This window comes from Zalophus californianus, chromosome 13, assembly GCF_009762305.2.
Source record: "Zalophus californianus isolate mZalCal1 chromosome 13, mZalCal1.pri.v2, whole genome shotgun sequence".
Classification (NCBI taxonomy): Eukaryota; Metazoa; Chordata; class Mammalia; order Carnivora; family Otariidae; genus Zalophus; species Zalophus californianus.
Window position 1 is genome coordinate 36,477,556 of NC_045607.1, and position 27,548 is coordinate 36,505,103.

The window sequence follows — 27,548 nt, forward strand, 5'->3', positions numbered from 1 at the left end:
GTTGTATGATATTACAGAGGTAAGAAGAGTCTGAAGGAGGCAGGAAACAAGACTATAAAGTCAGGGCTTTAATGTTAGGCTGATGACCTTAAAATGATCAGTAGCTGACAAGGAATCCCAGAAAGACTTTCAGCAGGGAAAAACACGATAAAACTGGATTTTCGGAAGATTAATATGATGGATAGAAAGGAGAGGGTAGATAAGCAAGACACTAGAAGCAGTCAATATTCACTCTATGTATTCTGAGTCTTCCAACCAGAATAGGCTGATGGCCTAGAAAAGGGCAGAAGCCAAATTACTGGGTTTGCCACTGTTATTTTGTTGACTCAAGCTAAGACGACAACATCTTGGAAGGACCAGTATTAATTGCTCACTGCTGAAAACAGCACAAGCAATAACTCTACTGTAGTAGGTAGGCCTCGCCTACTTAAAAGGGGTTTAGGCCAGGAAAAGTGGTTTCAATTATTTTTCACTGGTAAAACTTTGGACTTTTGAAATAACCCCCATTTATAAATGTTCAAGTTCTTAGTTATCTTCCTGAACAACAACAACAAAAAAATCAGAGCTCCTATAGATTAAATTTTTTTTACATATTTACCTAGTGCTTACCATATACCACATACTGTCCTAAGTGCTTTACAAATATTTCTTCATTCAGTCCTCACAACATACTTACAAGGTAGCACTATTATTAGCCTGATTTCATAGATGAGAAACTGTAGCATAGAGAAATTAAGAGACTTGCCCAAGATAACATAGTAAGTAGCAGAGCTTGGATTCAAACCTAAACAGTATGGCTCCAGAATCCATGCTCTTAACCACAATGCCTGCATATGATCTTACTTCACAGCACTTATTGTAGATATAATTTGATATTTCTCTGTGCTATTATTTGATGTGTTATTACTTAATTAAAGGTTGTCCTTCACTAAGCTATAATTTCTGTAAGAGCAGGGATTCTGTGTAGTTTTGTCGCCATTGTATTGCCAGCATGTAGCACAGTGGCTGGCATTCATTTGGTGATAATAAATATTTGTTGAGTAAGTAAATCAGTCTTTACTGATGATTGCCACATCGTTCTTTTGCCTTGAATTTAATGTTCCCTAAAGTATTCTCCTCTCCCATATTTTCTGTTCATAAGAAGATGCGGGAGAAATTGGTCAGTTACCTTGTTTTCCCCAGCCTTCTTTCCTTTAGCAGTTCTGAGAGTAGGAAAGGACTCCCTGGTTTTTCCCTCAGTTGGGAGGTTCCTGACTTCCTCTTCCTGGAACTAAAGCCTGTGCCCTTGGGATGGAATTCTTCTTTATGGAACTATGTGCCCTTGAAATGAGTTCCCTACAGGAATCAGACAACTGCACAATGACAGAAAATAAAGGTTTAGTGTGACCTGAAATCAGTGACCTAATTTCATTCTCTGCACCTTCTTCATTCCTCAAAAGGAAGCCTAAATATAGAACTATATTCTGGCTTGCTTTTCAAAATTTTATGTCAGAAAAAAATTTTTTTCATGTCAGGCAGTTCTAAATATAGAACTACATTCTGGCTTCCTTTTTGAAAATTTTATGTCAGAAAAAATTTTTTTCTCATGTCAGGCTTGGGTGTGATTACACCAGCTCCCTTTAGTACTTGGATTCACCACAGGAGAGCATGGAAGTGGTATGGAAATCCTCCCTAATACCATAGCCAGATCTATTTGCTCTGTCCACAAAGAGTCTGCAAAGGATGACCTTATCTGTTTCAGCAACCTCTTTTCACACTGAACACTTCTTTTAGCAGGAGGCCATTGTGAAGGATGGGGAGAGGAAAAGGAACACAGGCTTTTCTGGTGAACTTCCAAATAAAAGTACAAAATAAAATAGAAATAGAAATAAAAGTACAAAAGATAAGAGACTGGAACTACTCACATCAGAATTCTCAGATAACCAAACAGTGGAGTTGTACTTGTAAGGACAAAGTATTTACTTCTGCAAAGTATATTTCCTTTCCTGGTCAGTTGTTTGGTAGATTGGTGGTTTGAGTGATAGACTAGCCAGTCTATTTGTCTGTCCTATGTATATTAGCACGTGTACTCAATGCACACACACTTACTTTTATAGGCAATAATAATGACATACAGATTTAGATATTTACTGAGTTCACCTACCGTCACTTTGTCTGTCCTCACTTTGGCTTTCAATTAGAGACATTGCAGAATAGTACCAACTATAATTCCATGGAATTTCTGTAAAGGAAATAAAAAGATTCAGTATAAGAATTTCTCATGCCAATACCATTTCACTTAAACATGTGCTTAAGAAACATGTGCTTAAGAAACTTGGAACTTGTTCTCTGAAATCCAAAATAATCTACCTCTAAGATACATATGCTAAATTTTAGAACTCATTTCATATGTCCTCATCATAAAGTTATATTTTCAAAGCTTGGCAAACAGATTCCACTTTCTGGTAATCAAGTCTAGGCTGATGACTACACTTTGTTAGAAAAATTATCTGTAACAGATCATTGGAAACAGGCAAAAGAATTATTGGGTGATCTCTTAGTGCAGTTCTGGATTGACATCTTTAATTTTCTATTGATGGGACTCTTCTGTAACTCTGTAGGCAGAGGTTAACTTGTAGATTTTTATCCCACAGAAATAAAAATATCTTATGTTTGGTGAAAAAGATAACTCCAAAGGTTATGACTTGTGCACTTTAGGAATTCAATTAGTTTTATGTATAATTCAGAAATTTTATCTTAACCTTTATTAAATTTCCTATAAATACTTAGCTCCTACATTTTCATTTGAACTGGTCTTAACTTTTTACTGATTACCTCATTAATTAATGAGTTAAATAAAATATTTGATACCTACAAATAAAATATTTGTATTTACATGGGAGTCATGTTTTTTAACTTTTTGAAAATTATACTTTATGAAACCCCATGAGTTTGCTACACAGAAAAACTCTTCTTTCTCTTTATCCTTCACCCAACCCAGAAAAGGCCAATAGAGTATATTTATTTTAAACATTTCTTTCAGGTCTCCCAAGCCACTAAGTGTGGATAAGGCAAGATTAGAAAACTTTATAGGTATTTTCATCTTAATCACCCCAAACAGGATTAGATGGGAAAAAAATTCATATCTTTAGGGAAATGTAAAGTCTAAATAAAAGGATATTTCCAGCCAAGAGATGTTCAGCTATCAGAAAAAAACAACAAAAACAACAACATAAATGAAAACCAAAAAAAAAAAAAACCCAAAAAACAAAAAACCCACAACTAGCTGGAAAATTGTGATTTGGAATAACAATGTATCTTCCAGTTCTGCTGTGAGGCCCAAGTGACCTCATTAAGGATAAAATTCATATTTCAGTAATCTAGGCAGAGTTGCATCAAATAACTCAAATAGGAGCCAGGAAGTTAACAGCAGTTAGATGTAAAACAATAGGAAATGAAACGCTGGGTACTGTGACAAATTGGAGAGTACATGCTTCCTATAAAAGTATCCAAATGAAAAAGAAAGAAAATTAAATAGTGTGCAGGCCAAACAAAATTATTTGTGCTTGTTGGCTACAAGGTTTGTATCCCAACCGAATGTCTGTTTCTTCTGTCAACAGAATCTGTGTTTTCCTAACTAATTTTAGCAGTTCTAATATCACCATTCTCTAGGAACCCAATCCTACTGTAAGTTGCCTACATCTTCACAGTAGGCTTGGGGTTTCTATAGCTGCCAAGAAAGAAGAGCCAAGGATGGGATGTCCTGAAGTTCTGGCTTCTCTCCATCCCCTGCAGGGCCATCAGCAGCTCTGAGAGGGTAGTCTGGCCAAATCCACACAAGCAGTATAGCTAGGAATGTGAAATGGTTATAAGGGACTTAATGGCCAGCCAGGGGCCTGAGTAATGACTGTTTAGCTAGAATCAGGAACTCACCCAATCTGGTGATGTTCTCTGCACACACATCACATTACATAGCAGCCATCTGGAAAGTATATTTAAGCTGTTAAACTCAGAGGAAGAAAAGAAAAAACAAACAAACAAAAACCTCAGAGAAGAAGAGTGTGAGGGAAGGGAGGAAGAAATGAAATGTGGGAGGAAGAAATGGAATGTGGGAGGAAAAAGGGAAGAGAGAGAAAAAAAAGAGAAAAGAAAAAGATTGGGAGCTAGGGAGCTAGGGAACCAGGTTTAATTTCAGTCTGCTACTAATTAATAACAATGTGAGCTGGGGTAAATTATTAACCACTTAGAAACCAGAGAGCAGTACCTCAAATTTTTTCTAAACTGAGATTTTAAAAAAAGAAACAGGAAATAAATTAGGGAGATACAAGATGGAGAAAGACCCACTAAAGAATAAATCTGTCAGAGAGAGAGTGAGGGGTAATTATGTATTACAAACTAAGTACAACATTTGTGTCTATTATGGGACAGAGAAGAAGAGTTATGAGAGGATTAAGTTAAATAAGGTATGAAAATGTCTGCCATAGTGCTTGATTCAGAGTAGACAATAAATGGCAACATTTTTAAAATTTTAATATACATACCCACTAAATTGGTAAAAAAGTTTTAAGTCTAATAATACTGTGCTAGAGAAAAAGTGGAACCAGTGGAACACTTACATACTGTTGATGGTCTTAAAAATTGAACAACCACTTTGGAAAACAATTTGGCTTTATCTTACAGAGTTGTTGGGGCATTTATCCTATAATCCAGTCAGTCCATTTTATGTATACACCCTATGGAGACTCTCATAATATGTCATATACAGGATGTGTATGGTAGCATTCTTCATAACAGCAAAATTGGAAACCAACCAAATAGCTATTAATGGTAAAATAGAGAAGTAACCTTTGGTATGTTCATACAATGGAAAGCTACATAGCACTGAAAATGAATGAACTACAGTTAAGCACATTAACATGATTAAATCTCAGGAATAAAATATTTAGGGGGAAAATTGCAAAAGAATACATATGATGTTCCACTTACATAAAGTTAAAAATCATGCAATTAGGAACACACATTTTCAAGGTAAACCTATAAAGAGAAACGAGAAGATGAAAAGTACAAAATTCAGGATAAAGGTTAGGGAGAGGGTGGGGAGGATGGAAAAGGCATATATACTGAGAGCTTCAAGCTACACTTGTGTTTATGTTATTGTTACTCTTTACAACTTACACATTTGTTATAAACTTTACATCTATTCAACACATAATAAAAGAACTAAAAAATTAAAGTTAAATTAAAAAAAACAAAAGAACTAAAAAATTAAATATACCAATCATATGGAATACCCTTCCTATCTTATTCAGGAGAGTAATTTTTTAATAACCCTTATTGAAAGAATAGGCCAATTTGGGTCACCACATTTAAAAGAAAAACATTTTATTTTGAGATAATTTTAAACTTACAGAAGAGTTGCAAAAATAGTATAGAGAATTTCCATATACCCTTCACACACTGTATTCTTTTTTTTTTTAAAGATTTTATTTATTTATTTGACAGTGAGAGAGACAGCGAGAGAGGGAACACAAGCAGGGGGAGTGGGAGAAGGGAGAGGCAGGCCTCCCACTGAGCAGGGAGCCCAATGTGGGACTCGATCCCAGGACCCTGGGATCATGACCTGAGCTGAAGGCAGATGCTTAACAACTGAGCCACCCAGGTGCCCCCCACACTGTATTCTTATGTTAATATCTTATATACCATAATAGAACAATTATACACTAAGAAATTAACCTTCATATAATAATATAAATCGAGGTACAGAAATTATTTTTTACCAATGCTTTCCACTCATGTCCTTTTTTTTTTTTGGCTCTAGGACCCAATCCAGTATCCTACATTGCATTTAGCTGCATGTCTTCTTCAACTTGTCAATGTTCCCGATTCTTTGTTTTTCATGATCTTGACACTTTTGAAAGGTACTGACCAATTGTTTTGTAGAGTGTGCCTCAACTTGTGTTTGTCTGATGTGCCCTTCTCAGGACATCCTATCAGGGGATACATGCTGTCATGTGTATTCCTGGTGATATGAACCTACATTGCTTGGTTAAGATGGTGTCTGCCAAAATTTTCCACTGTAAACTTACTATTTTTTCCTTTGTAATTACTAAATATTTGGTGGTGGGGGACTCATTACATTTTTAAAAGAAGGTTGTAAAACACTAGAGTCATAAGAAGAGGGATCGAAGAGAAGTCAAGGAATAGCACCAGCTTCTGTGAGACATGGGGCACCTGGGTGGCTCAGTCTGTTAAGGGTCCAGCTCTTGATTTCAGCTCAGGTCATGATCTCAGCATTGTGGGATCAAGTCCCTCTCGGGCTCCGAGCCGAGTGTGGAGACTGCTTAACATTCTCTCTCTCCCTCTCCCTCTGCTCCTCCCCTACCACCACCCTTACATGTGTGCACATGTTCTCTCTCTTTCAAAAAAAAAAAAAAGACATGGTTAAAGGATCTAAAACTCTTTCATTTAGATATAAGAATCAAAGGTAGAAATAACAGGTCCCATCTTCAGCTGATAATCTCTAAACTGCCTTGACCTTGAACTGAATGATGTAACATAAAGACAACCTTACTGAAACTTGGGGTTGGGGGTGGAATATTGATCTTCCAGTTCGCAGTCTTCCAATTGGCAAAATAGTGCAAACCAACTTCGAGTTCCTCCAAGTCTAGCTGTGATTCTATGCTGCCAGCCTCCTGCATTGCCCCCACCCAGTTATTATACACAAAAAACTAGTAAATTTACTAAGTATAAAGGTTTGGAGAAAGTCTTCAAGTTTATATTTAGCTCCATCTGAAAGATACATAAACTACAATAAACACAATGAAGTCTGGCAGTGGCATAGCTGATGACTCTCAGTACTAGAATGTCATAGACTGCATGCATACAAGTCATAATTGGCTCTTAATGAACAAATCTGTCTTTCAGAAAATAGATTTTTCATCAACAAAGGAACAAACTTCTGCATGTCAGAATCTGAGGATAGGATTCTCACACAGAAGCAGATATGCCCATCATCCCCTGACTAAAACTAAAAGCTACATTTCCCCCAGACTGTCATATAAAATCATGAAAGCTTTCAGACCATTCCATTAAGGTTTCCCAGAGTTAGCTATTACATCCAATGCACAAATCCCTAGTTACTCCAGAAATCAGGTTCTCCCATCCCAATTCATATCACATGAATCTCAGCAAAGCTAACAAAAGTTTGTTTTTTTAAAGCAACAGAAGCACATACATAATTAAAAAGCAAGTTTACCCCAAAATGCTCTCAAACACAGTCCCAAACCCACCAGCACTCCACATTCTCCCTTTCTTCTCAGTTACAGTCCCCACTTCACGTCCTTACTTCAATCACAACTACTTTCTGACAGGAAAACACTTTAGGAAAACAAGGATCTTCTTTAAAATTCTGGGAGGGGTGGGAGTATGTTGAAACATCTACTTGTCTATGAGGTCATTTAGATGACAAAACTTCCTTCCATTTTCTACTTCTAACAGCTTCTTGGCTTTTGGGAAATTGCCACATTCCTTTTTTATGGATTTTTTTTTTCTTCTGTTTCCTCTAGATAGGGAAAGTGAAGTGAGTCTCAGTACCTCGATTTTCAAACTGCTTCTTCCAAAGGTGATTCACAGACCTCAAATAACCTTTCAATTAACTTGGATTTGGTTTCAGGAGGTTTAAAACAAAAAAGCTAAAGATTAATATAAACTTCAAATACAAAATGGGTAGAAAGGAACCCACAAAACACTACAGTTTCTTAGCTACTGCTTCTATTTTCAAACTCGGGGTCTTCCTCAGGAGTTAGCTGCTTCATCCAGAAGGCAGGTTTTATAAAGCAGTTGTGTGTTACAAAAACCCCTCTTGTCTGCCTAGAGCTTTAAATTGGGTCTGACCAAAAAATCTTCTAGTATTTGTAATTTTGCAGTCTCACAAAGTAAGCTCCTTATTAAGTAGTAAAATATGTTTTTGGGTAGTTTATTTTCTTTTTCTTTTAGTTTATAAAAGTAAGTCAACGTTTACTTAGTCTTAACTGTCTTGCACATATAAGTAGTTAACAAATGTCTGTTGAATGAAATCTTAGAAAGCAAATGTTACATTTCTTTTTAAACAACTAAAATTTGAGTCAAGGGCCAGAAAGAACACTGACTGATGGGGAGTTTGGAAACCTCTGTTCTATTCTCAGCTGGATTCCTAAATTATTTGTACCTAAAGCAAATGACTTTTACCTTCAGTTTTCTAGCTTTTCTTATCTATAATAATAATCACTTCCCTTTCTCATTGAAAAAAAGAAAAAGTACAGCAGGGGTTTTCAAATGGTGTTATGTAAAGCAGGCAGGTTTCTCAGGGCCTGAAATACAGTTTAGGGTAGAGAGGAGCAAGGAGGAAGTAGAGAGCACTTCCTTTCTCTCAACTTGAATAACTCCACTTTTATCTGGTATTTTCCCATATTTTCAGTTTAAAAAAGTAGTTTCTTCTGCTAAAAAGAAGGTTGGAAAATCATCTGGATGCTTCTGGAATAAGTGTTTGAGTAAGTTAAAATGTACAATTGTAGATGGAACTCAACCTCCAGCTAGGCCAAGCACAGTTCAAGGCCCCTACATAGCCTTTCTTGATGTCCCTAAGCCTGGCATCTATGTGGCTTTGGCACCAATTCCCAACAAAAGCTGGAGCTACTAGGAACCATTTGAAGACATTTCACCTCCTTACCTCAGTCTTTTCTATCCCGTGGCCCCCATATAGTTCATTAAGATACTTGGTCTTTTCTTTCCTTGTTCTCATGATAATTCATTTCCCTCATTTTTCTTCCGCTACCTCTTTGATTGCTTTGCAATGTGATGTAGCAGTTAGGCTGACCTAAATTTAAACGCTGGAGCCAACACTTATTAAAGTGTAACCTTGGGATAATGAGATAATCACTCTGAACTTCAGTCTTTCATCTCTCATATGAAGATAATTGCTTCACCTTGGTTGCAAAGATTATATAAAGTATATCAAGCATTTTCTACAGTGCCTTGCACATGGGCTATTCCCCAAAGCATTGTTCTCCCTGTTGTCTGTGTGTGTTTTCCTTGAATTATGATATCAAATCCTCTCATTGCATCTCTACCCCTGGCTCCTAAAACCATCTTAAACCCCAAATGTTGGACATTTCCTCTTAGCTGCTCACTAGCATCTCAAGATACTCATGTTCCAAAATGATATTTCTTACCTTCTCTGATTTTTAACACATCTGTTTCTCTGTCTTACTATTCTTTTTTTTTAAGATTTTATTTATTTATTTGACAGATAGAGACACAGCGAGAGAGGGAACACAAGCAGGGGGAATGATAGAGGGAGAAGCAGGCTTCCTGCTGAGCAGGGAGCCTGATGTGGGACTCAATCCCAGGACTCTGGGATTAAGACCTGAGCCGAAGGCAGACGCTTAATGACTGAACAACCCAGGCGCCCCTCTGTTTTACTATTCTAACTTGTTCATGAAATCCAAGAATCACCTTCAGTTCCCCCTCTGATTACCTGCCAGGTCCTATATATTCTATCTGAAGATCTCTTGAAGCTATTACTTCCTTTCTAATCCCACTACTATCATCTCAGATTCCTTTTACTTTCCTTCTGGATTCAATATCCTGCTTCTGACTTTTACACACTATCCATTGCTGCCCTAAAGCAGAACACTGATCATGTCTTCTTCCTGACAAGGTCAAAACCCGCAGTGGCTCCCCATGGATTACTGAATGAAGTTCAGATATCAGCCACACATTCAAGATGCTCCCATTTGAGCCCTAACTATTCTTTCACCTTTCTTTTCCATTATTTATCTTTATTCAAACTGGCCTATGTACAATTCCCTAAAAATGGCCCAGACTTTCCTGCATCTATGCCACTACTCACGCTGTCCCAAGGGTAATGCCCTTGCTCTATATCAGTCAAAATCCTTCAAAGGCTATCTTAACAAAGGCAAGCTCAACAATGTCCACAATAGCCAAACTGTGGAAAGAGCCAAGATGTCCATCGACAGATGAATGGATAAAGAAGATGTGGTATATATACACAATGGAATATTATGCAGCCATCAAAAGGAATGAGATCTTGCCATTTGCAACGACGTGGATGGAACTGGAGGGTGTTATGCTTAGTGAAATAAGTCAATCAGAGAAAGACATGTATCATATGACCTCACTGATATGAGGAATTCTTAATCTCAGGAACAAACTGAGTGTTGCTGGAGTGGTGGGGGCAGTGGGAGGGATGGGGTGGCTGGGTGATGGACATTGGGGAAGGTATGTGCTACGGTGAGCACTGTGAATTGTGTAAGACTGTTGAATCACAGATCTGTACTTCTGAAACAAATAACGCAACATATTTTAAGAAAAAAGAAAAAGAAGAAGATAGCAGGAGAGGAAGAATGAAGGGGAGTAAGTCAGAGGGGGAGACGAACCAGGAGAGATGATGGACTCTGAAAAACAAACTGAGGGTTCTAGAGGGGAGGGGCTGGGGGGATGGGTTAGCCTGGTGATGGGTATTGAGGAGGGCACATTCTGCATGGAGCACTGGGTGTTATGAACAAACAATGAATCATGGAACAGTACACCAAAACAAATTATGTAATATATGGTGATTAACATAACAATAAAAATTTAAAAAAAAGGCAAGCTCAAATTCCATGAATCCAATGTAGTTTCTCTCTTTCTCTGATCCAGAAATAATTCCCCCACCTCTCCAAACTGCTATATTACTTCATTGGTATTATTCTCCTAATCAATTGTTCTTCCTTATGTTATAATTATTTTTTGAATTTTATCTCCTCTCTCAGATTGGCTAGTGTGAGCATGTCTAATTAATTTCTGTGTCTTCTAAAGCCCTTGCACAGAGCCTGGCTTCTAAGTAGGGAATTGGATGAACTTGAAAAAAAAAAAGAACGAAGATAAGCAGTAGGTAAAATTATTAAGAATATTAGCCCTTCTGAAAAATACAACTTATAAGATGTCCCTTCATCAAGACAAGTGCTATAAAGAATACAAACACTTTGTCAGGTGATGTCTAAAATCAGCTCTGGGATCTGTACACCTCTTAGTTAAAACCAATCCAAAGACACATTAGCTTAGCTTAATTACCTTAGCTGCCCTACTTTATTAGATACAAATGTGGCAGCCATGAAGTGGGGAGGGTCTGTGACTCACAGAATCCAAAATCATGAGTTGTGAGGAATTTTCTGGGCCCCATATGTCAGTTCTCTGCTAGTGATCTCTCCTTTACTACTCTACTTCACAGCAGAAAGCAAAATATTCCTAATGCTACCAGGTCAACAAGCTGTGGGAGTTTAAGTCACTCCAGTATTAATTAGGCTCCCTGCTATGTCCCCAGGAAATGCTGGCTTTGAGACTAAACTGAGAACATCCCTGGATCACAGTGCCAAATGGAGTTGTCAAGTGGTTTTCTCATATCATAAGGGGTTTTATTGGGTCTAAGGAGAGTCACTGAACGACCAGGGGGAACTAAATTAAACTAAGCTCAAGTAAAAATAATTACTTTCAGAATTGCCCGCCACTCCCACCAGGAATGTCTATGCTGGGAGCCACCCTGGATCTTGGATAACCTCTCAGAGTTACTCTGATCCTGGAAATTACAGAATTTCACAACTAGAAGGGGACTGGGAGATCCTTAATCCATCCTCCCAACCAGAGCAGTCATTCCCTGTGTTTAGCAACCCTGGCTGCCTCACTTAAATACTTCAAGTACAGAAGAAATCACTCTCAAGATGGTCTCTACATTTTCAGACAGCTCTATTTATAAATTCCTTTATTCATTAAATTTCTCCTGAGTCCTATAAGCCCTGGAGGCAAGCAAAAGCCAAAAGAAAAGCCTGCGTAAGTTCCATCCTTATCTCTTCCCAGCTGGTGAGTATTGAGATAAACACCAAGTCCTTGAGTGTGCTACTTAATATAGTACCATCCTCACCTTCCAGCATATGGTAACTGTGGTAACTGCACTGGGTATTCAGGGTTCTGAGGCCTAAAATCTGGCTGATCCACTTACTTACTGAATGAGCTGCAGCCAATAAAAGGAATTATGAGCACTTCACTAGTTTCTCAGCATAGATCTAGGACATCTCAGCTTTGCTGCTTAAATGCACTCCACTCCAAGCTTATCCAACCTCAAACCGTATTAGGCATTTCAATTCTCCAATTTATCTTTCAGAGATTTCCAATATCATTACTGACATTCACTCTACGTATTTTCATTCTAGTCCAACAATTCCAAATCACATGGTAGCCTGGTCAGTTGGGCCCACCCAGATAAATGCCACCTAAAGCAACAGTAACAGTTCTGACAAAAGATTGAGCAGGTGGGCAGCTCCACCTAACAGAGAATCCTGACAATCCCTGAATTTCAATAACTACTGATGGGTCATGCTTAGCGGTCAGTTTTATAGTTGCTCTCAAGAAGCTGTGTTATGTTTGATAGGGAAGCTATAGGACCAAAAAAGGTATATATAGAATTTGGGGACTAGATTTTAAACATACCTACCATGGCCTTGAAAGGCAGTTAACAAGAATCAACATTAATAAATGTTTAACCCATCTACGGAAATATTCCTGAAGTAATCTGCTTAAAAGATGATAGGGGCACCTAGGTGGTTCCAGTTGGTTGGATGTGTGACTCTTGATTTTGGCTCAGGTCATGATGTCAGGGTTGGTTGTGCTCCGCACTGAGTGTAGAGTACTGAGCCTGCTTCGGATTCTCTCTCTCCCTCTTCCTCTGCCCCGCCCCCATAAATAAATAAATAAGCAAGCTGGTAAGATTAAAGTACAGCCTAAATACATTTCAGCATGGAGCTTAGGGTTCTTCTCTAGAAAGGAAGCCATGGAGTTAAAATAGAGCTAATCTAAGAGAAGCTCTACTCTTTAAAACTAACATGTTGGTTACGAGAGAGTGAAGGAATGACAGTTTTTAGAAGAGAAAATACTGAAACATTTATCACTGTTTCAGCCATTGCCTAGGGAAAGTTTTCTCTCATTATAATGCCTATCAGAGTTATTTGGAAAGAAATATCATTGGACATTTATCTAATATCATGATTAAAACAGAAAAGAATATCAGAGTACCATATCTTAATGTAAATACCACATAAAAACATCCCGTTCTCTTTGCTGTGATTCTGGGATCTCTAATTTGCTCTCCTGAGTAGAGCTGGCCATGAGAATATAATGCCCTGGATGTTATTAGATTTTCCATGTTAAACTTCCAACTTAGTTGTCTTGTTGATAAATTTTTCTTGCCAGAAAGAAAGGAGTGAATTGATCTCCTGAGACCGGGTCACTCCTAAGACAAGCTGTACATTGAATTTCTGAATTTGTAAAGCTTGGATTGGTGATGACCACATCAAGATACAGATTTAAGAGGTCCAACCTTAGCAGTCTGTTGTCTCAGTCTTGCTCCCTTGCCTCTTTACCATATTTTGTCAAACTCAATGACTAGAGATTCATGAGATCTAAGATTTCAATCAAACCTGTTTGGACTACTCTGAGTCTTATCTGTATATGAGAAGGTTGGACAAGAAAATTTCCACCGCTCCTCCTTTCCAATCTTAGGACTACTCCATGACTCTAGAAATTATAGAAATAAGATTTTGGTAAGGTGCCCAGTCACAAAATAAATTTACAATGAAATAGCCTTTGTAGATACTTATAATAATCAGAAAAAATAATGGAAAAAGTACCACTTAAATAGCAACAAAATTTAAAATATCTATGAATAAACCTAACAATAAATGTATGGGTCTAGGGGTGCCTGGGTGGCTCAGTCGTTAAGTGTCTGCCTTCGGCTCAGGTCATGATCCCAGGGTCCTGGGTTCGAGCCCCACATCGGGCTCCCTGCTCGGCGGGAAGCCTGCTTCTTCCTCTCCCACTCCCCCTGCTTGTGCTCCCTCTCTCACTGTGTCTCTCTCTGTCAAATAAATAAAATCTTTAAAAAATAAATAACTAAATGTATGGGTCTATATGAAAAGATACAAAATTTTACTGAGGGCCACAGAAGAAGACCTGAATTAATAGAGAAATTGAGTCTCCTGGATAAGGAGACTCAATATTGCAAAAAATACAAATTATCCCCCAGATTAATCTATAAATCTAATGCAATCACAGTCATTATTCAATAATTAAAAATGTATCTGTAAAGAGACCATTCATTCACTACCTCTTCGAAATAGGATTTCCTAGAGGAGGTGGAAATTCATGAGTCCTTTGAATAAAGGGAAACATCTGTATACTTTTTGAGGTCAAAAACCATAACTTACATTGTTTAATACATCATCAAGCCTAGCATATATATGTGGTACTACAGACCTGGCATTCTCAGATTCAGTATTTGTATAAATTTCATGAGCAACCTTGAAAGCTCACAAGACCTTGAAAATCCCCATAGAGTGATTTTATTGAAGCATAACTCTCAATTGGATGCTCTGTGTGGTGTGCAGTACTCATTAATGTAGTGGGTGAACCTAGCCAACTGCTTAGAATTTTCATCTCAAAGATTTTTTTTTTTGTCTATTTGCTATTGTTTATGTAGTAATTTTAAGAGCCAGAGGTTACCTACATTTTCAATTACATTTTACTTAAACTATTTTTATTCAATCATATTGTATTCTACAGGAGGAATTATATATATATATTTTAATAAATGACAAGATTCTGCTAGAATCTTGAAATCTCTCTCTCTTTTTTTTAAAGATTTTATTTATTTATTTGACAGAGAGAGAGAGACGGCGAGAGAGGGAGCACAGGTGGGGGAGTAGGAGAGGGAGAAGCAGGCTTCCCACTGAGCAGGGAGCCCGATGCGGGGGCTTAATCCCAGGACCTTGGGATCATGACCCGAGCTGAAGGCAGACGCTGAGCCACCCAGGTGCCCCATGAGGAATTATATATTAAAATGATATTTCACAAACTTGTGATAACCTGACAATCTCCTTAATGGACACACATGGTAGTTTGTTGGTCATATGGCTCTGAAGAAACAGCAAGAGTGTGACAAGTTCAAAGTGGGGAAAAAAGTAGCTAGGGATAAATGTTCAGATTGGAAGAGATGAAAGGAGACTGCAGAAGCTTGTTGAAGTTTATTTATTTATTTATTTATTTATTTATTTTTAAAGATTTTATTTATTTATTCATGAGAGACAGAGAGAGAGAGGCAGAGGGAGAAGCAGGCTCCCAAGGAGCAGGGAGCCCGATGCGGGACTCGATCCCAGGACCCCGGGATCACGACCCAAGCCAAAGGCTGACGCCCAACCATCTGAGCCACCCAGGCGCCCCTTGTTGAAGTTTAAGTGAAATGAATAAAGTTATAAGAGAGGTTCTTAAATTCATTTAACAGATCAAGTATTATACTAAGAGCTAGGGAATATAGAAAAGATTCAGACAATATCCCTATCGCTGCAATGAAGAAATTCACTGTCCAGTAAGGGAAACATATGAGTAAACAATTGCTCTATAGTGTAGTGGATAGAATGATAGAGGTAAGGACAGGATGTCATGGAAGTGCAAAAGAGGAATATCTAAACCAAATTGTGGGGGTCAGGTAAAGTTTCTTGGAGCAGATCCTGTGCTGAGTCTTAAAGCATTAATATAAGTTAGCTTAATGAATATGGGAGACAGAATTTTCCAGGCAGGGCTGAGGAACAAGATATGAAAGGTAACGGAATGGAGGACATTGCAGAATGCCATTAAATACTTTAAAAGTTAACATAATGAAACATGTTTTAAAGATACATCAGTGTGCAGTGTATTCTGACTGATGGCCAGAAAATGAGTTGAGATGCTATTATTTTAATCCAGAGGAAAAATAATAAGTAGGTGAATTAAGGCAATGGCAATGGGGAGGATGTGAAGGGGTTACGTTTGACAATTATATGAGGTAAAATTCAACAAAGTGGAATTTATCTTGAATTCACTGTTTTAAGCTCAGAAACTTGGTTTTGGCTCTTTACTGAGATAGAACCTACAATTCAAACTAACATTAAAAAGGGGTCAGAGGATGGGCGCCTGGGTGGCTCAGATGGTTAAGCGTCTGCCTTCGGCTCAGGTCATGACCCCAGGGTCCTGGGATCGAGTCCCACATCGGGCTCCCTGCTCCTTGGGAGCCTGCTTCTCTCTCTCTCTCCCTCTGTCTCTCATGAATAAATAAATTAAATATTTAAAAAAAAAAAAGGGGTCAGAGGCTGATGTAAAACCAGAATGGTAAATGATTATTTTCAATGAAATAGATTAACTGTCATAGTGATGATAATATTTGCTTTGGCATGAAGTTCATTTTCTCCTTGTAGAAAGATACACATAAGAAACGAGTCATAATCAGAAAGAAAGTTGCTTGATGAACTTGGAATTTGAGGTAGGGAAATTAAATTGCATGTTTCAAAGGTTTAATAGCATCAGGCCACAGATGAGAGATAGGAATGTTCAAGTTGGTTGGCTACATTCTCTCCCTTGGACAGTTAGGCACAACCTTCTCTCCCTTGGACAGTTAGGCACAACTGAAGTATGCCTCTTGCTGTCCTGTTTCTATGTTGCCACTGCTAACCAATAGTGCTTCAATGAATGTTCTTTAGATAAATATCTTTAGTCAAGTCTTAATTTGTCCGGTTTTCCTTTTTAAGGTGATTTTTGATAACTTTGCTTTGATATATGTTAATGTTACAATTTAATCCTCAGTCATAAGTCTAACTTCCCTTATTTCCAAGTTCTTAGAGATGGTGGTGGAGTAACAACTGACCTCTCAGTCACTATTTACCTCCTACAAACTCCAGGTGAAAGATGAAAGACAATGAGATAGAGAAATGGGTAGGATCCAAACAAAATGTGGTTTACAAAGAGAAGGCTCTTAAAGGTGCCTGGCTGGCTCAATAGATAGAGCATGCAACTCTTGATCTCAGGGTTGTGAGTTAAGCCCCACGTAGGCTGTAGAGATTACTTAAAACAAAACAAAACAAAAACCCAAAACAACAACAACAAATAAAGAAAAGGTTCTTAAGGGCAATTAACCATACCATAGGCTGAATACATAAAATTCATCATTTAATCAAATCCTGACATTTTACCACTAAGCCATCTGAAGAGATTGTCTTTGGTATAGTCATTTAGCCAGAATTCTTGTCAGAATATACTTTATTTATATTAACACATCTATCATTTATTTAATACCCACAATGTCCCAGTCCCAGAAACTATGGGGAAAGTGGAAATTACCAACACACAATCCCTATCCTTTTTTTTTAAATTTTATTTATTTATTTCAGAGAGAGAGAGAATGAGAGATAGAAAGCACGAGAGGGAAGAGGGTCAGAGGGAGAAGCAGACTCCCCGCTGAGCAGGGAGCCGGATGTGGGACTCCATCCCGGGACTCCAGGATCATGACCTGAGCCGAAGGCAGTCGTTCAACCAACTGAGCCACCCAGGCGCCCCACAATCCCTATCCTTAAAGAGCTCACTATTTAGAAGGGAAGACAGACACATAAAAAAGTAATTACACAACAGCGGGATAATAGAAGTAGCTTCAGGTGGAGCACAGAGAAAACAGTAATCACTTCTGTTTGGGGAAAGGCAGGATGGGGGACAGTAAAGTTATGTCACAAAAGACATAATGCCTGTGTGCTGACTCGTTATCACCGAAGTTAAACTTGGCAACTAGCTTATTGGAAAGATCTAACTGAATGGATACCTCCAACATAGCAGGATTTAAAACACGACTTCTAACACTGGTCATAAAACACCTCAAATTGTTCTAGTTCTTTCTAAAATAATGAAGAGATCCTAAAAATTAATTCTATTAAAGTTCACTTTTTAGTTTATTAAAAACAATAGAAACAACAATAGCAGTCATAATAGTCATTTTAAGGAGTTTGATAAGGGGTACTGTAATATCAAAATCATAGTTATAGGATATCACAGCTGCAAAAATGATGGGAATCCCTGACACCTTTTATTTTCTTCATTTTCTAATTTAATCTTTAGTCTAGTAAATGTTCACTTAGTACCTACTATGTGCATTTTGCAATATATATCATGTTGTACATCTTAAACTTACACAATATATGTCAATTATATCCCCTCAAAGCTGGGGACAAAACAAAAACAAAAAACCTTACCATGTACATGTTACAGTGAGATACGAAAATGAAGACTGTGAATAGGGAAAGGAATTAGCTCTAATGGTACAAATAAATATAATGCAAATGGTAATTGCCTTAAGGGAACTTGGAGGAGGGGATAGTAAACAAAGTACCAAAATGGTTTGGAGGGAAGATAGTTATTCTAGTCAGAGAAATCAAGAAAAGTTTAATGGGGAAAATGATATTTGATCTGTGTTTTACAACAGCAGTGAAAGTCTTGGTGAAGAATAGATCCAAATATTTTTTCCCCTGATAATCAAATAACCTTTTTAAACAAAGATAGGTGTGTAAAGGAAAAACTTCAGCTTTCCTTCCTAGGTAGGGAAAACCCAGTCTTCCACGGGAAGGAGGGTGTCCTTACAATAAGCAAGTCTCTGACAACACCAGCTGGGTATCCTATAATTTAACTCAATTCTGACACTATCTACCCAGAGATAGCATCAGATGTCAAGGTAAAAATGTACAGCCTTACGAAAATCCCCCACTCCCCAATTTCAGACATTAATTGTAAGCTCAAGCTATCACCTGTGCTTCTGATCAACCAGCTATAGATCAGAGGTTCCAATGACCCTCTTCTCAGGTTCAATTAATTTTCTAGAGCAGCTCACTCAGGGAGATATTTATCAGTTTATTAAAGGCTATGATAGAGGATACAGATGAACAGCCAGATGAAGAGATACATAGGGCACCCACTGAGAGGGTGTGAGTGCAGGAGCATCCACTGCAGTGGAGTTGGGGTGCAAAACCAACTCCTCACGCGGATGCGTTTGATAGCCTAGAAGCTCTCTGAACCCCGCACGGAATTTTATGGAGGCTTCCTCACATAGGCATGATCAATTATTAATTCCGTTTCCAGCCCCTCTCCACTCTCTGGAGGATGGGGGAGTGGTGTGGAGCTGAAAATTCATGTAGGCCTTACAGAAAAGATGAGACTGAGCAAAAACTTGAAGTGGACAAGGGAGTTAACCAAAGGCTTATCTGGAGGAAGAGTGTTGCAATCAGAAGGAATAATGAGAACAGACTGTTTAAGGAAAAGCAGGAAAGCCAGAGTAGCTGCAGCAGCAAGGTGAGGAGCAGAGTGGTAGGAGAGATCAGGCAAGGCGGGGACAGAATATTCACAATCTAAAAGGCCATTGCGAGGACCTCAACTTTTTTTTTAACTGAAGTATAATTAACATACAGTGTTGTATTAGTTTCAGGTGTACAATATAATGATTCAACAATTCTATACATTACTCAGTGTTCATTACATAAGTGTACTCTTGATCCCCTTGCTCTGTTTCACCCATCACCCCACCGAACTCCCCTCTGGCAGCCACCAGTTTGTTCTCTGTATTTAAGAGTCCTGGGGGTTTTGTTGTTGTTTGGTAAGGACCTTGGCTTTTACTCTGAGTGAAAATGGGAGCCACTGTATATCACTGAGGAACATGCCCTGTTTTGCCATTTATTCAGGCCATCTTTTTGTCCATCAATAGTCTTTTTTTTTTAAGATTTTTATTTATTTATTAGACAGAGGCACAGTGAGAGAGGGAACACAAGCAGGGGGAGTGGGAGAGGGAGAAGCAGGCTTCCCGCAGAGCAGGGAGCCCGATGCGGGGCTCGATCCCAGGATCCTGGGATCATGACCTGAGCCGAAGGCAGACGCTTAACGACTGAGCCACCCAGGCGCCCATGTCCATCAATAGTCTTTTTTTTTTTTAAAGATTTTATTTATTTGAGAGAGAGAATGAAAGAGAGAGAGCACATGAGAGGGGGGAGGGGCAGAGGGAGAACCCGATTCCCTGCTGAGCAGGGAGCCCGATGTGGGACTCGATCCCGGGACTCCAGGATCATGACCTGAGCCGAAGGCAGTTGTTTAACCAACTGAGCCACTCAGGAGCCCCTGTCCATCAATAGTCTTAAAGTTTTCTTCATATAGGTTTTTGTGCATTTCTTTTTATGCTTAGTCTTAGATATTTTAAGGTTTTGTTTCTAATATGAATGGAATCTTCCTTGTATTATATTTTCTAATTGGTAATTGCTATTAAGCAAACTATTGAGGGGTGCCTGGTTGGCTCAGTCAGTTAAGTGTCTTACTCTTGATTTCGGGTCAGGTCATGATCTCAGGGTCATGAGATCCAGTCCTGCACAATCTGAATCTGCACAAAGCAGATTCAGATACTAATAACCACCTAAGCTGGGCATTAATTTGATAACCTCCTCATGAAAATTAAGAGACCTCCAGATATATAATCAATATAAAAATCAATAATTTTTTTAAAGACTTATTTATTCCAGGGAGAGAGAGTCAGTGCAAGCGAGCAGGGGGGAGGGCAGAGGGAGAGAATTTCAAGCAAACTCCCTGCTGAGAGTGGAGCTCGATCCCTCAACCTTGAGACCATGACCTGAGTGGAAACCAAGAGTTAGTCATTCAACTGACTAAGCCACCCAGGCACAGCTCAATAGGTTTTTTTGTTTTATTTATTTTTTTTAAAGAGTTTATTTATTTAGAGAGAGCATGCATATGTATGTGCAATAGTGGGGGGTCGGGGGGAGAGGAGGGAAGGGGTAAGGAAAGAATCTCAAGCAGACTCCTCGAGCTGCTTGAACCCACAACCCTGAGGATCGTGACCTGAGCCAAAACTAAGAGTCTGATGCTCCGCTGACTGAGCCACCCAGGTGCCCCTGCTCTGTTCTCTTAACACCTCCCTCCCCATATACTGGTGCCTTAAAAAGTTCTTTAAGTACTATAGTCTCAGGGTGTCTTTCCAAGTTTTTTGTCCCAAACCTGCTCCATTGCATTCATTAGGATGGCTACTATTAAAATAATAATAAGTATTGTCAAAGATGTGGAGAAATTAGAACTCTTGTGCACTATTGCTGGGAATGTAAAATGGTGTGGCTGTTATGAAAACCAGTATGGTGAATCCTTAAAAAATTAAAAATAGAATTACCATAAAATCTAGCAATTTCGCCTCTAGGGACACACCCAAAAGAACTGAAAGCAGGGACTTGAAGAGGTATTTGTACACTCATGTTCATGGAAGCACTATTCATAATAGTCAAGGAATAGAAGCAACCCAAATGTCCAACAACATATGAATGGACAAAATGTGGTATATATACATACACTGTAATATTCAATCTTAAAAAGGATATTATGACACATGCTACAACATAGATGAACACTGAGAACATTATGTTGAGTGAAATAAGCCAGTCACAGAAAAAACATACTATGAGATTCCACTTACTTGAGGCACCTATAGTAGTCAAATTCATAGAGACAAAAAGAAAAATGGTAATTGCCAAGAACCAGGGGTTGGAGGAATGTGAGTTAATGCTTAACAGGTACAGAGTTTCAGTTAAGTAAGACGAAAAGAGTTCTGAGATGAATGGTGGTAATGGTTGCCCAACAGTGTGAATGGACTTAAATCCACTGAGTTGTACACTTAAAAATGGTTAAGATGGGGGCGCCTGGGTGGTTCAGTCGTTAGGCATCTGCCTTTGGCTCAGGTCATGATCCCAGGGTCCTGGGATTGAGCCCTACCTCGGGCTCCCTGCTCCATGGGAAGCATGATTCTCCCTCTCCCACTCCCCCTGCTTGTGTTCCCTCTTCTCGCTATGTCTCTCTCTGTCAAAAAATAAATTAAAAATCTTAAAAAAATGGTTAAGATGGTAATATTATAGGGGTGCCTGGATGGCTCAGTTGGTTGAGCGTCTGCCTTTGGCTCAGGTCATGACCCTGGACTCTCTGCTCAGTGGAGAGCCTGCTTCTCGCTCTCCCTCTGCCTGCCACTTCCCCTACTTGTACGCTCTCTCTGTCAAATAAATAAAAAATTTTTTAAAGATTTTATTTGTTTATTTGAGAGAGAGTGAGGGAGAGTGCACGAGAGGGGGTAGGGTCAGAGGGAGAAGCAGACTCCCCAGTGAGCAGGGAGTCCAATGCGGGACTCGATCCCGGGACTGTGGGATCATGACCTGAGCCGAAGGCAGTCGCTTAACCGACTGAGCCACCCAGGCGCCCTAAATAAAATCTTTAAAAAAAAAAAAAAAAGGTAATATTATATGTGTTTTACCAATTCAATTTTTTTAAATTAAAAAAAAAATTCAAACCTGTTCCATCAATATTTTTGTGTTTCTTGTTGCCTCTTTTATTCTGTGAGGCCCAGTTTTGTCCTCTACCTAGTGCTTTGAACTCAACCTTCCTCACTGACCTTTGTCTCCAATGTTACCTTTGTCTGGGTCTGGAACTCCTTGAGTCCCTCGACATTCATCTTTGCCTGGATTATGGTTCGTTCCCCTTTTCTTGGAGCTCTTATCAGCCTTTTTTTTTTTTTAAATCCAATCTTGCCCCCCTCCCCCACTTTGGGCCAATCTCACTTCTAAAGAAAGATCTGAGAAATAAAGTACACAATTGTAGAATACAGACTATCTGTACTCCAGGTATATCTACGAACTTAATGCTGTTTAATATAAATTAAGAAATCAAATTTATGCAGAATTGCTTGAATGATATACTGTTTAGCCACTGCCTGGAAAGGGTTTGTTTGCTTGTTTTTGTTTTCTTTTTTTTTTAAGTTTTTTTTTTAGTTATGTCTACACGCAACTCACGACCCCAAGATCAAGAGTCATATGCTCTACTGACTGAGCCAGCCAGGCATCTGCTTTTGTTTTCTAAGCCAAGGCTCAATAGAGGACCTTCAGAAACTTTGTGAACCTCCTGAAATTGTCTGTAAAAACCTGGATGATTTTAAAAGTTCTCAATATGCTCAATTATTCATCACCCCCCGAAAAAAGAGTTAAGAATTTATATATATATACACATATATACATATATTCTAAAACTTGTTATTCCTTTGATTGAAACAGATCATCAAAGCCTTACCTCAACTGAAATGTTCTGCCCCAAGCTCAGAACGGGTTTCACTGAACAATGCTTTGACACTATGTCAACAACCTACATTGAAGGACATTAAAAGGAAACAGTCTCAGCTCTAAAAATCTGTTTAGGGAACTACCATAAAAACAAAGAGAGCAAGACAAAGATGGGCAAAGGATCTGCCTGGATATCTCAAGATCTTAACCAGATAATATGTCTGTAAATGCAGAAATATGCTGATGCTATCATGAGACAAGAAGAGATTATGAACAAGGCCAAGGAGAATGAAATTCCGTATGTAAGAACTGAGTCAAATGTAATGGCAGCACTAAAGATTCTTCCTTCATAAGCACAAGCATAGGATTTGGAGAGCTACCAATGCAGACAATAATGGCAATTTTCAGATAAATGTATATAAGATTTTACATATGCATTGAGTATACCTAAGTTAAAGAAAGGTTCAAACTACAAAAGATGTCATGTGAGATTTTTAACAATTCTCCCTTCCCAATTTCAGGGTAATTCTCTTTTATGTAACTCGCACATTCCTTGATTTAGCTAAAATCTATCCACCCATTCTTCAAAGCTCAGCTTAAAAAAATATATATATATATGTATATATATATTTTTTTAAAAGCTCCACACCCAATGGGGGGCTCGAACTCACAACCCAGTGATTAAGAGTCTCATACTTTACTGACTGACCCGGCTAGGTGTCCCGTCAGCTTTTAAAATTATGACAACAAATGTAGTTCAAATAGAATTGCTTTTGTTTCACTAAACTGAAAACCACCCTCTCTCTTCCTCAAACACACACACTGATAGCTCTTTTACTATTTTTAAAATTTTTCAAAAGCATATCCACAAAGAACAATGACAAAAAGTTTTCCTTTTGTTGGGGGAAACCCTCTCAAATAGTCAACAGTCATTTGGTTGGAATTATGTGGAGACTTTAGTTCCAGACATTGGTGGCAAGTCTAAGCTTTCTCCAAAATAGCCACAACAGAAACTGACTGATATTAATGAGGCAAACTGTGATACTAAGAATGCAAATTGTATGGTCTGGGATTGGAGAAATGAGTTATTAATTTAGATCTCTACAGAGAGGGAAACAAATTCAACAATACCCTTTTGATCGTCTTAAGTTCACATGGAAAAAGGATGTCGAGTGTTCAAATCATGGTTCATCTTACTATAATATCAATAATTACAATTATATCAATGAGCCCAGTGAAAGTTTCTGTTGGACTACTCCTTTTTCCCTTTGAAAGTACATAGATGAGAAACATTCACTCACCTTTACTTTTTGCTAGAGATACTTACACAATGGTTATCACAACAGACCTTTGGCTTTCTGTTTAAACACCTTCAAAAATTAAATCACTTATCTGTCTGCCTCAAGGCTTTAGGTAGAACATTCCTCTCACTGCCCTCTAAAACAACAGTCAGGGGTGCCTGGGTGGCTCAGTCGTTAAACGTCTGCCTTCTGCTCGGGTCATGATCCCAGGGTCCTGGGATCGAGCCCCGCATCGGGGGAGCCTGCTTCTCCCTCTCCTACTCTTCCTGCTTGTGTTCCCTTTCTAGGCTGTCTTTCTCTCTGTGTCAAACAAATAAATAAAATCTTAAAAAATTTTTAATTTAATTTAAAAAAATTTAAAAATTAAAAAAAAACCACTTAAACATTACTCTCTGTGTGAATTAATGTGAACTAGTATCATCAGTGGCTATAGCCAAAGAATTTCTACAATAACCTCAAGTTCAATTTTGTAATTTTTTTTCCTCCCACCTTTGCAGCAAAAATAGTCTCAAAGCCAGATCAGAGGGAAGTCAAGTCTGTGTCCTCCCCTAAGAAGTTTCTTAGAGATCCAAAATTGTAAGAAGCTTCTTGGTGGGCTTAATTCAATCCTTTAATGAGTGCTCTGAGAGCACAGCAACCAATTTCCTGGCTTTGTGGGTAGACAAAAACAAAACTGTGGTCAAATACCATGGAATAGAATTTAAAGTCTTAAATGCCCACATGCTCCTCTTTGGTAGATCTGGCACTGAGCTCAGGAGAAAATCCACTATTCCACTATGTCCCCCCATTTCAGCATCCCTTATTTCTTTAGACCTCTTAGAGCAATCATTCCCAAAAGCATGGTCCATGAACCAATTGTTTCAAAAACATGAAAAGTGTTTGTGGAAAATACAGACAACCTGGCCCCCACTCTGGATGTACTGACTCAGAATCTCTGGGAGGGATGGCAACAAGAAACCCAGGAGGTCTTTTTGCCTATTAAATTTTAGACTATTCATTGCCTTGCAGCAAAAGACCGAACGTAATGCGTAAACAGCAGGAGGTAAATTGAAAGCCAGCCTCCAATAATCAGTCTGACACTGGGTCAGATTGGCGTTAAGAAAAAGGACAGAGATCTTGTGAGAAGGCATAAGGTCCTAACATTGTTTTGGAGCTGGAAGAGATCTTGAAAATGGTCTATCCCAATGTTTTTCTAACAGTGTTCTATGAAGCCTTAGGAGTTCTAAAATGGGATATGAGAAAAAAGGATTGGCAGAGCTTAAAGTCCTAAAAAAATGACTGCAGAAGCTTCACTGGTAACCTGGAATTTTCTGTAAGACTGTATCGGAATAATGGTTTTGCTGATTTAAACAAACAAATAAAACAAACCTTGGCTGCAAAAGAGAAGAAAAAATTCTCGAGGCCTAGCATGCATCAGCATTTTTCAGTACCAGGTGATTTCAATGTATAACCAAGGGTGGGAACCACCATACCAATTTGCTCTGTGCTTCTCATTTGAGATAAAAGAAAATTAAGACCCAAAGAATTTAAAGGGGATCAGGATTAAAACCAGCATCTCAACTTCTAGCCCACTATACTATCTTCTCTTCACAATCCACAATGAACTATTCCTCTAAAAGAGAGAGCATATAAAATCAAGATTATTATGTAACCTCACATTTACAGAGTTCTCTGAACTTTTAAAGAATACTTTATATATATATTCTCTTTTTAGATTCTTATAAAGATACTGAGAAGTAAGCAGGATAAAACTATATCTGTCTCAGAATGAGGAAAACAGAGGTCAATTAAGTTAACTCAAAGTGGCTTAGAAGTAGAGCCAGAATTAAAACTCTTTATCTTCTAACTTCTGGATTAAGGAAATCTAATTTGGCAAGTGTTTGTGTGCCTAGTATGTGTTAGTTAAAACATGGTAAAAGATAAGACATCATCCATGCCTTCAATTAGTGTACAATCTTCTTAGAAAAACAGAAATAACTAAAATACTGTGCTGTCTGGCTTATCCCTTGAACTAGCAGAAGCTGAAAACACTCCCTAATTGGCCTTGATAACAAAGTCCAATTCTCTTCAAATTCAGTCTGTGGCTTCTACTTTTTTTCTGACTACGGCAACTAATGTTAGGGAACTCAAGGGATTTGTACATAGCTATTGCATCTCTAGGCAAGGCCACGTAGCTGAAAAATGTCTTGATGGGGTAGAGAAGAGAGAAGAAGGGTGCAATTCAGTGCGGTTCATTTCATAATCTCTGAAACCAAGGCTATGACTCAGAAGACTGGGAGATTCCAAAACAAAGGGCTGGATGGATAAGACAGAGTATTCGCATAAATAATTGTTTCCTTTTCCATGGCTTAATAACTTGACAGTTTGCAATTTATGTTGAAGATAAGTACTACACACCAAAGAAGAAAATAACATGTAGGGAATAGTATTTGTATCAGTAATTCAGAGTGGTGGAGAAGGTCACAAATAGACAAGAATGTTCAACTTTTTTCATGAGGAACTCATCAGACATTGCAAAATGTTGCCATCCATATCTTACCAAATAAAAGTTAATGAAAGAACCAGGAAACCAGGTTTTATTTATGAACTGAAACAAGTTGGCCAGGAATGGTCTATCACAGTTGTTCTCAAACTTTAACTTGCATCAGAATCTCCTGAAAGGCTGGGTCCCGTGAGTTTCTGATTCAGCAGGTCTGTGGTAGGACCCAACAACTTAACATTTCTTACAAATTCAGGTGATGCTGATGCTGTTGGTTCAGATCCCATACTTGGAGAACTACTGGTTTATCATCATATCATATCATGTACACTAGATACACATAGGCGTGTACACATGCTTGTTGCAAATTATGACAACTTAGTCAATTCTCTATTATTGACTTTGTAAATGATACTCTCCCCACCAACCTAATGGCCAAAAATAAGACTAAATCAGGAAGAAGTTATGGCTAGTCACTTAATTAGACCATCTATTCAAGAGCACAAATGAATGAGTTTATGAAATGAATGTTTGGGTATTTGACAAAGGCAACCTGTGAGGTATATCTAACAACTAGAAAATGACATTGCCCTTTAAAAGCCTTTACTTATCTTGAAGCAGACATGAATTTTATTTCTTGTATTTAAGAGAACACCCTTTGGAACTCTCTATACCTTAAATGTTACAAGGTCCCATCCTCATTCTTTTCTCACTACTCACTTTCCCTGTTTTCTTAACCACTTCCCCCAATCCCCTCACTGGCTTCATTTACTA

General features: G+C 38.4%; 1 protein-coding gene across 3 annotated transcripts in view; it reads right to left on the bottom strand.

Moving 5' to 3' along the window:
* The window catches only part of LOC113933991 (phospholipid-transporting ATPase FetA-like), a 118,428-nt gene that overhangs the window by 86,105 nt on the left and 4,775 nt on the right, over positions 1-27,548 (bottom strand). The window contains exons 1-3 of one of the 3 annotated variants that reach the window (XM_027614403.2): positions 4,966-4,996; positions 3,913-3,961; positions 2,144-2,221 (exon numbers count right to left, since the gene is read on the bottom strand). In XM_027614403.2, the coding sequence (XP_027470204.2) occupies positions 2,144-2,186 (43 nt within the window). In that variant the 5' untranslated portion in view covers positions 2,187-2,221; positions 3,913-3,961; positions 4,966-4,996. Of the gene's footprint in view, positions 1-2,143; positions 2,222-3,912; positions 3,962-4,965; positions 4,997-7,268; positions 7,331-27,548 lie in introns of those variants that run through there. The other 2 variants (XM_027614404.2, XM_027614402.2) reach the window with 2 other exon arrangements.